General features: G+C 33.7%; 1 protein-coding gene across 1 annotated transcript; it reads right to left on the minus strand.

Moving 5' to 3' along the window:
- Nucleotides 1-1,459: 1,459 nt before the first annotated feature.
- Nucleotides 1,460-11,709, minus strand: LOC126673715 (potassium transporter 8-like). The gene is made up of 8 exons (XM_050367951.2): nt 11,305-11,709; nt 10,502-10,991; nt 10,324-10,377; nt 3,811-4,071; nt 3,528-3,580; nt 3,321-3,444; nt 2,980-3,234; nt 1,460-2,813 (listed from the first exon to the last, which is right to left on the minus strand). The coding sequence occupies exons 1-8, from the start codon at nt 11,344-11,346 to the stop codon at nt 1,765-1,767; spliced, it is 2,328 nt and encodes a 775-aa protein (XP_050223908.1). The 5' UTR covers nt 11,347-11,709; the 3' UTR covers nt 1,460-1,764.
- Nucleotides 11,710-17,469: the final 5,760 nt, after the last annotated feature.

Genomic DNA, 17,469 nt, shown 5'->3' on the forward strand with positions numbered 1-17,469 from the left:
TAGATTATACCAATATTATACTAAGAGTATACATACATAAAAACATGCTAAAATTTTAATGTATATTGTTGGTATAATTTTAATATATTAAATTCGTGTGCATAATGTATATAAATTAAAAATATAATAAAATTATAGCAATGTTATATCAAGAGTACACACATAAAAACATGCTAAAATTTTATTAATGTTAAATAAAATTTATATCGTATATTAAAAATTAAATAAACAATATACTAAAATTATACGTGAAAATTTATATAAAAAAATTATTATCTATATACAAAAAGTATACTGAAATTATACCGATATTAAACCTGTTTCCAAATTCTTTGGTTAAATATAATGAAATTATATTAACGGTATATATTTTTGTAAATAACTTTATTTTTTTGTATTTTTGTATATATTTTTATGTCAACTCGGTAATTTTGTAAATGAAAAAAATCAACGGATATTTTTGTAAATATTTTCAAAATTTTAGGTATCTTTGTAAGAATTCCAATTTATTTTACGATTAGGCCTTTTATAAAAGACATAATATCTTAAAAATACTAAACATTTTCAGGTAGATCAATTTTAACCAAATTTTTTAAAATCACCAATTTTAACCAATTTTCGATAAGTACATTTCAATTTAGCTAATCACTCATTCTAATTTAAAAAAGGGCTTAGTCACCAAAAAAATCCTAACCTTTTAGCCCCTTTTCAGTTGCACCTTGACGTTGCAATTTTATCAGTTGCACCCTAATTCGCACCTTTGGGTTTCAATTCCATCCTCAAAATCAAATTGGACTTTTTTCACTCGGAAAAAATTCATAAAAACCCTTATAAAGTACTCGTTTGAACTCTTTTACCCATAAAAAGTTAAAAATAGATGATTTATTTTAACTTTTTTTAAATGAAAAAGAGATCAATTTAGTACTTGCGGGTGGAATTGAAAACCAAAGGTGCGAATTAGGATGCAACTGACAAAATTACAACGTCAGGGTGCATTTGAAAAAGGGATAAAAAGGTGGGGGATTTTTTTATGATTAAGCCTTTAAAAAAATACCATACCATTTATAACATCTCCGATTTTATTCCAAATCTAACATTTTTTGATTTGATAAATACATATTAAAATCAAATAAAATAGATAAAATGATTCTAACTAAAACAAATAAAAATAATGGTATTTTTAAAAAAAATACCTAGTGTGTCATATCTAACAATAATCTTACTAGTACTTGATCTAGGTTCTTAAATAGATTCCATTATTATTTTATGATTACCCTGTTTCGTGGGCTGCATATATAGATTCAGCATCTGTATTCTGATAGGGAACACACCATGCATTAACCCTACTGGCTCAGCTGTGTCAGATTCTTATATAATAATGCACATGATTATGATTTAAATACAAAATTATTGTCTAGATGGTTATCAAGTTTGCTTGAAAATGATCATGGATAGCATCTTCTGCAATATCTTCACAACTGTATTTATAAATCAACTCTGTTATATCATATATATATACATAACAACACTCAGTAAACTACAGAAAATTTGTCGGGTTTTATAGTTGTACTGATATGTTGCACGAAAACTTATCGAGTCCTACGTATCAGCATTTCATTTTTCATTTCCATAAATGCTTCTGAAACTCCAAAACTCTATATTTATAATCTATTCTTATAAAAAAAAACATCATTTACCCATTTTTCGCTTCAGCGTTTTCCGTTTCGGTATTTCCGTGCACCGTAACTGTACCGTAACGTACACTTAAACATAGTATACCATCCCCACTTCTAGAGTTGAAGCATGAGGTATGCTCAAAGCATAACTTGGTCCTCTTGAATTTTTTCTCAAGAAATCATAACCATAATTGATCACTACTTTTTTCAACCAACTCGATCCACTCTTGGTCCGTACATATGTATGTCCAAGTATAAATGCCATTCCTGCTTCTCTTGCTTCCATTAGCTCCCTCAACTCCTCCCGAACATCCCTGTCGAGTCGTGGGCTTTCCGGAACAACAAATCTCACTCTCTTTTTCGATCTCTGTGTCAACTGTGACTGTATCTCCTTCACCTCTGAAGTTCCTACTGTACTAGAATCGTCTTCGCATAATTTTACGCCTTCGAAAGACGATGACAGTGTTCCGACTACTGTCATCTTTTCGCACTCTCCTGTATCTTCTATTCCCAAATCGATTTCAGGTTTTTCCGACCTGATAAATTCTGCAATACTACAAACAAGATCTTTCTCGAATTCCAAATCATCTTTATGTACATCTCGATAACCATATCGTGCTATGCATCTATAAAGTCGGTACTCTTTCGGACCAACTCTTCCGACTAGGAACCTTTCCTCAGGCCTAACATGCGGTACAGGCACGGATTTGATGCAGAGGAAGACTACTACTTGGTGAAAAGCAGGAAGGTTTGTGACAAAGTGAGAGAATATAGCCGGGATACCCGACACAAGCTCAGTATGCATTAGGCCAATCCCTCGGACCCTAACGATTCCGAGATTGGGGCCTAGACTTAGCATCCAGTTGATGGAGACCTTGTTTTGAACATCAGCTTCATATTTCTTGAGAGTTCCATAGTGCCAAATGTACATAACCGCAAGGAAGATCAATGAGAGCGCGATAGGTACCCAGGCGCCTTCGAGGAACTTGATGAGAGATGCTGAGAAGTAGAGAGCCTCAATGGAGCCAAAGAAGAATATAAAACAAAGGGCTAGAATCACATTTTTGTGCCAGCATAAGATTATCACCAAGGACATTAGGCAGGTTGTTACCAGCATAACTGTAATAACTGCCAAACCTGTCAACATTAGAAAAGCATAATTATACAACAGTTTTTTTATACCAGCCAACTTATGTCGAACCGAAACTGAAATGCTCAAATGGGAAACGGCGAAATGATAAATATAAAGTTTCAGAAGCGCTTCTGGAAACCGAGAAAAGCGGAGAGCTGAAGCGTGTATTACCTGCTGCATTTCCCATGTGTTTTGTGTTTCTGAAACCAATAGTAACAGCCAAGCAAAGAAGCATCAATGTCCAATTAATCTCTGGAATGTAGATCTGGCCGTGCATTTTCGACGAGGTGTGAACAATCTTGACCTTTGGAAAGCAACCAAGTGAAGAACACTGTTTGATTATGGAAAATGTTCCTGTAATTATTGCTTGACTTCCTACAACTGCAGCAAGTATTGCTATTGCTAGAACAGGCCATCTTATTTTCTCTGAAACAACAACAACAGTATTGATAAATTATTTATATTATCAAATATTTTATTTAGAAGAATATTCTTAATCGGAACTAACTTACCAGGGACCGATACATAGAAACCAATCTGATAATCGCTTTCGATGATATGATGCTTCGAAAGATAAGCAGCTTGCCCCATATATGCCAGAATCAGTGAAGGATAAACCACAAAACTGAAAGCAATCTGTAGAGTTAAAATTGAACTTCTGTTTAGAGAAATTTCTTCAGGATAGCTCAAACAGAAACCATTTTCAGAATATAAATTACCTGGATAGACAACTGGGAAAAATGTCCAAGATCAGCAAACATAGCTTCTGACCCTATAATATATTCCAAAAAGCTCTGCTTTAGATATGCAAAACTAAAACAAAAACACTTAGTAACGACCAAATTCGTGACAGAATTTCCGTCATAAATTTGTGACATTGTGAAGAATCTCTGACCGATTCTTGAGAATTTGTGACGGAATTTGTGACGACAGTTTTCGTCACATATCCGTCTCGAAAATTTGTAAATTTCTTTATGAGGACAAATTAACATAATGTTGTACCTGTCATACACAACAGAATTCCACCTAAAGACATCCATCCACTTCTCTGAGTCTTCTTCAAGAACTTATACATGTAATAAGGGGAAAGTGCTTCATAAACATGGGGATTCCAGTGCACAATGTTATATACACCAATAGCACTAATACATAACAGCCACGTAATCACAACCGGCGCGAATAAGAATCCAACTCGATGAGTTCCGTAATGCTGGAGGGCAAACAAAAATACAAGTATTGCACATGCAACCGGAAGTTCAACATCTGCACAATATAGTCAACAATGAGAAACTGTTATTGCCAAGCATATAATCACCAACTATGTTGCATAAAAACTGATTGACGCCTTCGTTTTAACATTTTATTTTCATTTTTCGTAGCTTCGGAAATTTTAAAATTTAATATTTATAACGTACTCTTGTATAATATACTATTTCGTTTCCGCTTCCGTGCAACATAAATTACTAGAATTTCAGAATAAAGGGTGTAGGACCATGAAAATGAAATGCACTGTCAGAAAATGGAAGTCCCTAGCATTTACATTGCTATAAGAAAGAATTGATGATGACTTCACTCCACCATCTTATCCACTAAAATACTTTATAGTGTTGAACTACTTTTACTAAAAAAGTGATTACTTGATGAGATTATTCTATTAGTTACCTAATTAATATGACTAATCTGTTTTTAAAGTGCTTAAAAATCCCTAAATTTTTTTTGATGAATAAAAATTATATTAAAAGCCACAAGAAGTGGCAAAACCGCTACTCAAAGCTTTCGCACAAGAAGTGGCACATTAAAATGGCACACTAGAGGCTTAGGCAATGGGCAACGGACAAACACACAGTCACAAGTTCGAAAAAAGAATACAGAATGGATTTCTAAAAAAATCCAAACCCGAGTAAGAAAAACTCCTATTACAAAGCTTATAAAGGAAAGCCGCCTTGTTAAAGCAATTAAAAATCACCGTTTCCTTCGCAATCTCCGCACTCTGGAAAACTCTTGAATTCCTACTTTTCCAAATTTCCCAAACAATCATAAACCAAAGAATCTCCCAAAGTTTCCGGTAAGGACCCTTAGGAATAATAAATTGCCACTGCACCATAAATTCAATGAAAGTAGATGGAAAGACCCAAACAACATCCAGTTTTCGAAGAACATCAATCCAAACACTCCTTGCAAAACTACAGTGAATGAAAAGATGATCTCGCGTTTCTCCAATCGCACAAATCGAACACAAGGAATTATCAATAGGAATAATACCTCGTCTTGCTAAAAAATCCAATGTAGGAACTCTATTATGGAGAGCGACCCAAATAAAAAACTTGACACGCGGAGGGGCTTCAGATTTCCACACCTGCGCATAAGGAATTACAGCAGTTGCTGCTTCCTGATGCACACTGGTTACAGGAACAGCAGCTCCAGACTCATGAACAGCAGCAGAATTGACCACCATCTCTGAAGAAGTCTGTTGAGTATCATCAGCTATAAGAGACGCCGCACCATCACCCTCATTAAACCCACTAACCACAGAATAATCCGCTCCTTGATGCAACCCAAAGCTCGCCATAACAGCAACTCCCCTATCCGAGACGCTACTAACAGCTGCAGACTGATGATCTGGCTGATCATAACCCGCGACAGCTCCATCCACAGTAAACACGCCACCATCAGCTATAACAGGCCCCTGGTGCAAAACGAACCCATCAAACGCATCAAAACGATTTACCTCAATCGTACTAGTGGCAGCAACCTGAGCGACAAAAGAAGCACGACGCTCTGAAGGATGAGAGCCCGCTGATCCAGAGTTTGCTACCGCTAAAAATTTGCAGAAGGAAGCCGAAGAATAAACACCCGTAGAAGAATTCCAAGAGATAACATCACACCTATCATCAATGGAAGATACTTTATTAAAGAACTTTTGTAGCTCAATAAGAAGCAGTGATTCTGCACCACGCAATCGCCGTCTCCATTTCCAACCCCTACTCCAAACATCAAAAATACAAGCTTTCTTTTGATTGGAAAGATTAAAAAGTTTGGGAAAACGATCTCTCGCCATGCCTGTTTCCATCCAATTATCATACCACAACAATATAGATTTCCCATCCCCCACTTTATAGCGAACATTATCAATAAACACACCCCAAATAAAGTTGTCGCTGCAACATCTTTTCTTAATGCCCTTCCACATACTAGAAAGCTTATTCGAATCACCATAAATCAATGAATCCCAGTCTGATATTACTGAACAAGAAGAGACAACATTAAACCAAAGGGAATTTCTATTAAAACGCAATCTCCAAACCCACTTAAAAAGAAGACTTTGATTTCTAGTTTTTAGACTAGAAATTCCCAATCCTCCCAACGCAAAATTCTGACAAATAGTCTTCCAAGAAACTTTACACAGGGTTCTAGAAGTAACATCACCTTTCCAGAGAAAGCGCTTCATATAAGACTCCAGCTTACTCTGAACCCCAATCGGCATGCAAAAAGAAGACATAAAATAAACCGGAACACTAAAGAGAACCGATTTAATAAGCACTAACCTCCCCGCCGGCGAGAGCAGAGAACCCTTCCAAAGAGCCAATTTCGATTTGAACCGATCAACCACATGATCCCAAAACCCAGAAGCCAATTGCCGCTTAACCAGAGGTAAACCAAGGTATTTGATAGGAAAAGACTCAATCTTGCATCCCACCAAGTTAGCAGCAGATAATAAATCAGTATCGCTAACATTAATTCCCATTATGGAGCTCTTATGGAAATTAATTTTCAGCCCAGACACAACCTCAAAACAACGAAGAATCCGAATCAAATTCATAAGCTGATCTAAATCATAAGGAAGAAATATAAGCGTATCATCGGCAAACTGTAAAAGAGAGATTGGATCAAACTCACTCGCATAAGAATAACCACCAGTAAGACCCATTTGTCTAGATTTTTCGAGAATACATTTCAGACCTTCCACTGCCAGAACAAACAAGTATGGAGAAATGGGATCACCCTGACGCACTCCTCTCTGCAGCGAGATAGGATCTACAGGACTACCATTGACTAGAATAGCCGTGGTAGCTGAAGAAAGACAGTAAGACATCCATTGAAGCCATTTTTGAGGGAAACCCATGCAGCGCATAACCGAAATCAGATACTCCCAATCAATACTATCGAAAGCTTTATGGAAATCAAGCTTCAAAACCAGCAACTTCTGCTTCCGCCTATTGGCTGAGTGAATAAGCTCATTCGCAATCATTGAGCATTCCTGAATGCTTCTACCTTTCAAAAAGGCATGCTGACTCTCCGAAACTACATGCGAAATAAGAGGGGATAAACGAGATGATAAAGCTTTCGAGAGAAGCTTATATAACCCATTCACTAAACTAATAGGACGATAATCCTTAATGTCACAAGATCCAACTACCTTAGGAATCAATACCATAAAAGAAGTATTAATTCCTTTCGGTAAGAAGCTCGAAGTATGAAAAGTCCAAAACATCTCCAGGACAGCAGCTTTGATAATACTCCAAGCTCTTCTATAAAAGAAGAAGTTGAACCCATCAGGTCCCGGTGCCTTCCTTTCGTTACAAGAAGATAAAGCTGCGAAAACTTCACTTTCATCAAACTGGTGAATCAATGAAGCGGATTGCTCCTCAGACAACTTCTTGAACCCCAAACCCGAGAGGTCATACCGAATCCGACTTCTTTGCCTGTAAAGAGAAGTAAAAAATTCTCTAATGTGGAGTCTAATGTCCGCTGGCTCCACATAGACAACTTCCCCCACTTGAATTGATGAAATAAGATTGTTCCTGTAATGCTGAGAAGCAATACTATGGAAAAATTTAGAGTTCCTATCACCAGACAAGTTCCATTGCAAGCGCGATTTTTGAATCCAAAGCAATTCAACTTTCTTTTCTGCCACCCATAAGTCATTTTTCAGAGATAACAAAATGCTTTCCTCCTCAGTTGAGAGCTGCCCATCCTCTGCTGCGAGCTCCTTAATAAGAATAGCATTATTCAAATCCTTTATAATTTTATTCTGATCTCCAAAAACATCATAGTTCCATTTTTTTATTCTTATTCGCAGCTCCCTTAATCTTTGTGTGAGGTTATCTGTAGACGCACAAATCAACCCCCAAGAAACTAAAACAAATTCCTTGAAATTATCATGCTCCCACCAAGCATCAACTGAACGAAACGGTTTAGGTCCCCAATCCACCTTAGTAGCTGAGCGAAATAAGATAGGAACATGGTCGGATTTACCTTGCGGTAATGCCGATAGAGTCATATGCGGCCAAAGAACACCAGCGGACGCTGAAACTAAGCATCTATCAATTCGAGATTTCGAATGGGAATTATGCCAAGTAAACCTTCTTCCATGCAGAGGCAAATCTAACAATTCAGCAGAATTAATGAACTCATTGAGCGCAATCATCGAGGGAGAAAAACCCACACAGTTCAGTCTCTCCTCCGGGCGACAAATATCATTGAAATCTCCACTAACCATAACAGTCCCCTGAAAGTTTAGCAACAACCCAATTTCCTGCCAAAAAAGCACCCTCTCTGAAGCAATATTGCTAGCATAAATAAGAATATGGCGAAAAGATGAAAAATGGTAAACAAAATCCATAACTATCCATCTAGAGCCCTTAGAAATAGAAACTGAGTGAAGAGAGACAGAATTCCAAATCAATAATAAACCACCAGACGCCCCTACAGAAGGAACCCAATCATAACCAAAATCCAGGTTAGGCCATAAATTTCTAACTAAGAAATCATTAATAAGCTCCTTTTTCGATTCAATTAAACCAAGAAACAATAAATTATTGACAGAGACTAAAGATTTTATGAACTTTTGTTTCCTAAAATTCATTAACCCACCTCTGCAATTCCAAGAAGCAAAAATGAGAGGCTCAGACATAAAACATAAAAAAACCTTGAAAGGAAAAAAACTTATCTCTATTTAGCTTCTAGAGCTGTAGCCAAGTTCAGAGATAGTTGTTTTATTGTGTCTGCCTCATTCTCCTTTTGAAAAATACCCAACTGAAACCCAACTTTCCAAGACTCCAATGCTTCATTAGACTGTTCGGGGCTGAAGCTAATCAGATTACTTTCTGCAACACGGTTCATATTTGCTATATCTTCATCTGACAGCTCGGTTTCTTCCACCTTATAATGAAAGATTAACTTTTTTAGAAAAGGTACACCTTTATATCCTTAATCTTCTAATTTTTTGGGTTTCTTCTCCTGTCCATATGTTTCATGCTCACTTTATTTATAGCTTATCAACATCAACTTCTACACTATTTATCTAATTGTATTTTAATTAAGATTTGACTCTAATTAAAACACGTAAGTTTGGTTTGATTAATATTACGTGGGGACCATCAATGATGCATTTTTTTACGAATCGAGATTTTTGGGTCGAACTTTTCTTTAATTTTACATCTATATAAATAAAAAATTAATTTTCTTTATCATTTGAGATAGGAAATTTTTTAATGTTTGTGGAAAAACTTTGTCCCACGACTTTAATAAAATGGTGTTAAGCGCACATACTATTTGAGTTCATCGTTACATTAAGCTTTAAATTGTTCAAACTTTAATGCTTTAAGCATGTTTCATTAAAAAAAGCCAAAGGTGATACCTAACAATAACCCAAAAAATAAAGTTTGATTCTTTAAGTGTAATTTTAAGATATGAGGTCTCTAATTTAGACCAAATTGGAAGTTTATTCAGAGAAAAAAGAAACAAAAAAGCCATACCTAACAATAATCTACTCCTTTACTTGTTTTCACGTCATACATAAGAAGAAAATTAAAGTATATTATAAAATTGTCTTAAGTTCTTCAGGCAACAAACAAAAACAATCATCTAAAGTTGGTTTAGCTGCCTGATACTTACTGCCCACCAGAATTTTCTCTAATAGGTCCACCTTTTTTTTATAATAATTGCAGGCTACATAGTACGGGATCGGAAAAACCCGAAACATAAACGAAAAAATAACATGTTTTCACCAAAATTGGTTAAAATATAGAATTTTTGAGTTTTAAAATAAAAGAGCTCCCATAAACGAAAATAAAATACCGAAATGAGCAATACGAGTGCAGATCTAAAATTTGCAGAATTGCATAATTTCTTTTTAGATGGGTAATTGATCATGGGCATCAAATTATTAGTTTATCGTATCTTTCTGACCGAACTTTTATTTATCCATTTTAATTAGTAAATTTTATTTGTTTCAATGGAGGTTTTCGGGCCAAAATGCATAAGTAGCTGCTGAATTTTGTCACATATGCATAATTTCATTTCAGCTAAACTTTATGGCCAAATTAAACATATTATGCAAAAGAAATATAAAACCAGACTGACATGCATGTTTTCTTTTTTCAAAAAACCTCCAGATTAAAGAAAATTAAAGTTTAGTAACAAAATTAAAAAGCAATATACAGCTTAATTACCAAAATAAAACGAATTAGAATGTAAAAATGTAAAGCAGTTTCTAATTAAATAGAAACTTACATTGATGCTGCTCTTTCGACATCGATAGCTCCAACCCGGAAACAGCAGAAAACACTACAGAAACAATCAACCAAATCCAAAAAAAAAAAATTAAAAAATCGTCAGCCATGAACATTCAAATTTAAAACAGAAAATGTAAATTAAAAAAAATATCTCAATAGAAAAAAGAATTAAATACCAGAAATTGCAGGCGTAAGAACTCCATCTCCAATAACCATACAAGTACCAATCAAAGCCAAAACAAGCAACAATCTTTGCAACAATCTACACTTCTCCAACGTTGTCTTTAAACCAGACCCCGAATCATCTTTATCGCCAAATTCCGACTCATCGTTTTTATATTCCGACAAATCCTCATCCGCGAGTTGACAATTCGGTATGGAACTGACTCTGGCATGGCGGCAGAGCAAAGAATATAAAGCAAATGTACCACCTTCGCCATTATCATCCGCTCTAAGGACAATGAATACATATTTCAGAAGCGGAATTAACGTTAACGTCCAGAAGATAAACGATAAAACTCCGTAAATCTCTTCGTTGGTTTCGGAATGCTGTATGTCCTCTGCAAATGTGCTTTTATATACATATAATGGTGAAGTACTTAAATCTCCATACACAACTCCTAAGCTTTGATATGCTAAAGTCAACACTGTCTTCCATGAATCTCTCTGCAGCAACAAAATGAACAAAAAAAAATGAGGAAAAAATACTAATTATAACCAATCACTGATAGTAATTAAACACGTAGGCCGGTTCAAAAACTCTGCTCTTTTCCGTTCAAACAACTCACTTGAGGCGACTATTTATGCAATGTGTATCATTGACCGCGTACTTTATCTTACTTTAACTTTCACCAAATACCGCTTTCCACAGAATTCTATATGTATCTATGAGATCGAATATGGAATTCTGTTTACTCCACTTAAATTGATATTTTTCCACGAAAAGCAAACATGAGATAAAAAATTCAGTCTTTCGTACCTTGATTGGATTGTTGCTATGAATCACTCCTTCAAGATCCATTACAAGATAAATATATATATTTGAGTATAAAACTTGCTCAAAATCTCATTTTGATAGCAAAATAACAGAAAAATGGAGGAAAGTGTTAATTATTTTAAAATATATTGAAGAATGTGGACAAATGAAGAACAAACACAAAACACAATGAAGGAATATAATAGAGAATAAGTTCTTGAAGTTGCAGACATATATATATAATATGAGAGTATTTTAGAGAGAAAGAGAGACAGTTTTGTATTGGGTTTGATTATTTATTTAGTTGAAGAAATAGAATAATTTAGTTGATGATGAGAGAGAAGATAGAGAGAGAAGTGGTGTGTAAACTGGGAATGCACTAACTATAAAACAGACAACTTCTTCTTCTTCTTCTTCTTTATTCTAATCTAACAAATGGACCACTGGAAAAAGAAGATTCAAAAAAATCAGACATATCTACTTCACTATAAAACAAAGCTTGGCACATCAGATGATGTTAACAAAACCTTTACTGTTTAATTCTAATTTTGTAGGATTATACCTACCTCATATAACTTACGATGGACACTCTATTCAATCGACGTTTTTTATTTCAGAAACATGCAATGTTTGATACTTTATTCAATCAACGTTTTTTTATTTCAGAAATATGGCGGACACTTTATTCAATTAACGATTTTTATTTCAAAAACATGTCGGAGATTTAGTATTTTGGAAACTAAATTTTATTTAAAATAAAACAATTAAAATAACGCTGTTTCGTTGTGTGTCGTCTTGTGGTGTTTGTGTTTTGGCTACATATTATACCGTTTTATATCACTAAAGTTTCTTTGAGTAAATTAATTCAGCAAATTATACAAAAGAGCCGGCCAAGAGAGCCGGACGGTGGGTATTAAATTTTGGGTCACTAATTTCTTTTTTCATTTCATGTTAATGAAGAATTTTAGTTTACTTTAATTGAATATTATACATCAAATTACAAGTAATGAAAAGTTACTCAGAACAATGAAATATAGCTCAAATGGTATAAGTGTTGGATAACAAAATATTACGTTATGGGTTCAAATCCTCCCATAAATATTTCTCCAACTCAACTGTCCAAAAAAAGTTAGTAATTTTAGCACTAATTGAGTCTATATAACAATCGCGTTTTATCATGTATCATATTTTCTCTTTTCATTGTGGTCATTTTAATTTTTGTTTTACTTCATTTGTATTATCATGGTCATTAATTTTTTGTTTTATTTCATTTTAGTGAAAGAAAAAATTATTGATTCATGACATTCCAAAACTTAATTATCCCAAATTCAATTTGACCTAAAATCATTAGGCACCATATAAATTGATGACTTTTGAAATTCATGAATTTTAGCAGCTACTATACTCTTTGAATTGTATATAAATTCAGGAATTTATAAACTCTATCATTTGTATTGAATATAAAATTTATAAATTTATAAAAATATTTTCAAAATAACATAATCTTTAGACAATTCATCGTTCATAAAAATGTGATGAATTTTAACCTTTTCATTTACAATTTGAGATTATAAATGAGCAATTTTGGAGGATGTGTATATTTTAGAATTCATGGAGTCTCATAATATTTTTCTAATCAAAAGATGGATTTCGATGAATTTAATGGATTGCGTAAAATTTATAAATTTCGCTCATCTAAAATCTCTAAATTCATTTTGTTGTTTATAACTCTAAAATTCAGTATTTAAAATCCAAATAGATTTTAATTTTTTTATCAAAATTAAATAAAATGAAAATGTCAAGACCACCATGACAGCATTGAACCAGTACATGGCTACATGCATATATGAATGGGGAAATTATTTAGAAGGCCAAACTCATTTAGAGGTCCTTGTACTTTATATATTTTTTTTCCGTAGGTTCTTATACTTTATTTTTTTTATCTGATTCCTCTACTTACCTATTTTCGATTTTCAGGTCCTTTTTAAGTTTTTTCCGGTCCTTTTGTATGACTGTAGGAAAACAAAATTATAAGTAGAGGGACTGGAAAAAAACTTAAAAACGACCTGAAAATCGAAAATAAGTAAGTAAAAGGATAATACAAAATGAAGTATAAAGACTTACGGAAAAAACGTGTAAAGTACAGGGAACTTTAGATGGATTAAGCCTATTTAGAACGATTCTTAATGGCCTAATCTGATATACATCATATAAATCTATTAATTTAGTAGCAAGAAATATAAAAAAAAAATTGACATTGTAAAAATAATTTGTTTTTTCAAAATAGGAAATGAAAATTGTTTCATTAACAAGTCAAAGGCAAGAAAAATGATACTTTGAAATATGATGTAATTGGAGAAACAAATCTGTATTTGGCAGCTTGACTGGCTATTTACCGTTTAAATGAATCATTGACTTTCAGAATAAATGAATTTGCAGCATGTTCAAACATGTGCTCAACTTTTCATATTTATTATGCCTATCAATTTTTGGTACTTAATCTAAACAGTAAAATTGCATTTCAGAACATTTGCATCAGAATATAATTTTACTTTTTAATTTCTTAAGCAATCTTAGGTTTTGATTTCTGAGTAAATTCTATTAGCATCTGATACCAACATTATTACAGATTTGCATGTACAACTTTCCAAGACCATCAGTTTATTTTAAGACCAATTAAACATTCTGCCAATTTGCAATTAATTATCGCTTAAATTTCAAAATCATGAACTTTAGTACTTTTTGTAACTTTAACTTGAACTTTAACTTTTATAATGTCGGACTCCAATTTTTAAATCCTTACTATTTAAAACACCAAGCAATTTTTTGCAAAAAAATATACGATATAGACACTGGAACAATGTATATCTAGTATCTACATCATCTTTTATCAAAAAATTGTTTGTTGTTTGAAATTGCAAAAATAAAACAAAACTTATAGTGTATGATTTAAATTGTTTGAATTGAAAATTCGTGTTAAAATTATAAACTACGTTAAAATTCGTAATTTTTAAGGCAATTAAACCATTATTTATTTATTCACATTCATCAAAAAAACTTATTTATTCACTGAGATATTTTCAGCTATCATTATTGGAGTTCTACTTCTATCTTTTAAGACATTAGTGATATTGTTTTCTAACTAGTGCTTAGTCTAGTGATCACACTGATTTTGGATTCAATCACCTACTATAATTTACTATAACTTATATTAATACCCATTAAACTGCATTTGTGTCGGATTTAATTATATTAATGGGAAAACTCTCCTACAAAATTTTAGTATTGATCCGTGTGTATTCACATTTCAAAAATCAAGATGTTTGAAAGGCTTGGTATTAAAAATAGTAAAAATAATTTATCCATTTAAAACTATATCACATTACCACATTTGTTATCGATGAAAATCGAATTTCAACACAAGTATACTGGAATCGAGTCGTACAGGATCCGTTCTTCTGAGTGATTTTCAGGACTTACCTAAGGCAAAAGTCTAATAATTTTAATGCACAGGTCCACGAGACTCCCCATGCCTAAAGGCTAGATAGAGATTCGTCCGAATCCCTTGCAAGACCGACTCCCTGAGGATTCGATCAATATACAGAATCTACTTCAAAGCGCGTCGTCAGAGACCTGATTACACGGAAAAGAAATAATATCTAGAAAACCAGATATTTGGAATCACTTTTCTATTCGAAAATAAACTTCTATCTAGGAAGACAAGTCTGCTTAAAAAGACATTTCTGAATATGATTCTCTCTTAAAATAAGGAATTTTTTCCGTATTCAATTACAAACTACTAAATAGAAATCATTTTTCTATTTGATTCTACAAAAATGTCCAAACACACAATTACATTTAATACGCTAAAACGCTGCTCAAAGCCTAAATTGACTTTAGCATCGAAGAGTTAATCGGACAACCATCGTTCTATCGACTATCTAGCCTGTTTTTCCAGTTTAATCAAAGATTCAGAAAGCATACTACATCAGTTATATATATTATATCGCATTAATTTGTTATATAAATTACTCGCTCCGTCCCACTTTAGAAGTCCCATTTGACTTTACACACAGATTAAGAAAACATTAATTATTCTTGTCTTTTCATATTTTTTCATGTTTTGCCCCTATTAATGATAGTGGAATTTTCCATAGAGCTTTTTTAGATAACTAAAATAAGGATAAAATGGGGTATTCAATGGAAAAGTATTCTAAAAATAATAATGGGACTTTTTAAATGGGACATCCCAAAATAGAATATGGGACTTCTTAAACGGGACGGAGGGAGTATATTTTGTTGACATTACTAGTTTAATATTTAATATTTTCTCGAGCCTGGCTAAACATATGATGTGGGGAATATATTAGCCAAAAGGGTTAATGTAAAAAAAATCACGAACTTTATACGTTTTCTCATTTTAATCATGCAGTTTAAATTTTTTCATTTTCATGCATGAACTACCACTTTTTCTCAAATTCATTCACAGTGCTGAGATAGCACTCGGTCATTGGTGTAAAATGACCTCCACCTCGGCGAATTACACCAATGGAGCCGTGACATCTCAGCACCATGCATGAATTTGAGAAAAAATGGTAGTTCGTGCATGAAATGAGAAAATTTAAACTGCGTGATTAAAATGAAAAAACGTGTAAAATTGGTGAATTTTATGATATTAACCCTAGCCAAAATTATTAATTTATGATATTACCAAATGTTTTATTTGATTTAATTTTTTTGAAAAACATTGTGTAGAAGAATTATTATTTTTTATGAAAATAATGTATATTAAAAGCCACTAAAATGGCAAAAATCAAAGCTACAAGCTTTCGCACAAGAAGTGGCACACACTAGGAGGCACACTAGAGGCTACGACTTATAGAAAAGGCTAAAAATAAAAATCCGAAAACAAAATACAAAACGGGTCCCTAAAAAAGTCTAAAACCGAATAAACAAAACTTTTGTTACAACTCTTGAATATCCATGCTGACTTAGTGAAGCAATTAAAAATCACAACTTCCTCATCTGATCCTTGTTTTGGAAAACCCTGTTGTTTCTGCATTTCTAGATTTCTCACATCACTAAACACCAAAGGACTTGCCAAAACTTCCGATAAGGCCCTCTCGAAGTAATTTCCTCCCATTGCAACATAAACTACAAAAGAATTAGGAGAAACCCAAACCACATCTAACTTTTTTGAGAATACCAAACCAGATTCTTCTCGCAACACTACAATGAATAAAAATGTGTGCTTGCGTTTCCAAAACACCACACAACGAACACAAAGAATTATCCGTTGTAATAATAGAACGAATAGCCAAAAAATCAAGAGATGGAATTCTATAATACAAGGCAAGCCGAATAAAAAACTTAACCCGCGATGACGCTAAAGATTTCCAAGCTTGCTTGAAAGGTAAAATCACATCCTGCACATATCTTCTATTTTGCAAATCTGTAATTTCTCCAGCTCTTATCCGAGAAGAGACAACAGCAGCAATGATGTGACCGTCATGTACTCGCTGAACCCAAAGATGTTGTAACAGCAGCAGCTGGATTCAAAATCCTCACCTCAATTAGCCCTTCATCTACACCAATAGGTAAACGGTGCTGATCGTTATTAAAGTCAGCCGAATACACATCCACAACAGATTGTTCCTCGGCACCACCTACAACTGGATGTTGCTGAACCGATGTAGCTTCAGACGGCGGACCAACTGATCTTCCTCCACCAACATCAGCAACTCAGAGATATCAGTATGAAGCCGAGGTAAAGCTTTTGAAGCTGTTATTCCACACAACCATATCTATCTGACCCAAGCGCCGAGAAATATTTGAAAAAGTTAACTGAAGTTAACTAAGTAAAATTAATTCAGCTCCTCGCAAGTGACGCCTCCAACGCCAACCCTCTGACCAAATATCATTAATTGTTGCTCGTTTTTAGTTTGAAAGATTGTAGAGCCTCGGGAATAACTTCAAAGCGGTACCATTTCCTAAGAAATTATAATTCCACAAAGAGATAGCCACTCCATCCCCACAAAAAATTTGACATTCGCAATAAAAAAATCCCAAGCTTCCAAGTCTTGACAACAAGATTTTTTAATGCCCCGCCAAATAAACGACATTTTCTTCGCATCTCCATTGATCAAATAATTCCAACCAAAAATAGAA

The sequence above is a fragment of the Mercurialis annua genome, linkage group LG3 (genome assembly GCF_937616625.2).
Source record: "Mercurialis annua linkage group LG3, ddMerAnnu1.2, whole genome shotgun sequence".
Lineage (NCBI taxonomy): Eukaryota > Viridiplantae > Streptophyta > Magnoliopsida > Malpighiales > Euphorbiaceae > Mercurialis > Mercurialis annua.

Excerpts from the sequence above, each read along its gene's own strand:
- LOC126673715 (XM_050367951.2), bottom strand. The coding sequence starts at position 11,346 with ATGGATCTTGAAGGAGTGATTCATAGCAACAATCCAATCAAG. Across the intron at positions 10,992-11,304 it reads ATAGCAACAATCCAATCAAG|AGAGATTCATGGAAGACAGT; the intron begins GTACGAAAGACT and ends TTGTTGCTGCAG. Across the intron at positions 4,072-10,323 it reads GTCGAAAGAGCAGCATCAAT|ATGTTGAACTTCCGGTTGCA; the intron begins GTAAGTTTCTAT and ends TATATTGTGCAG.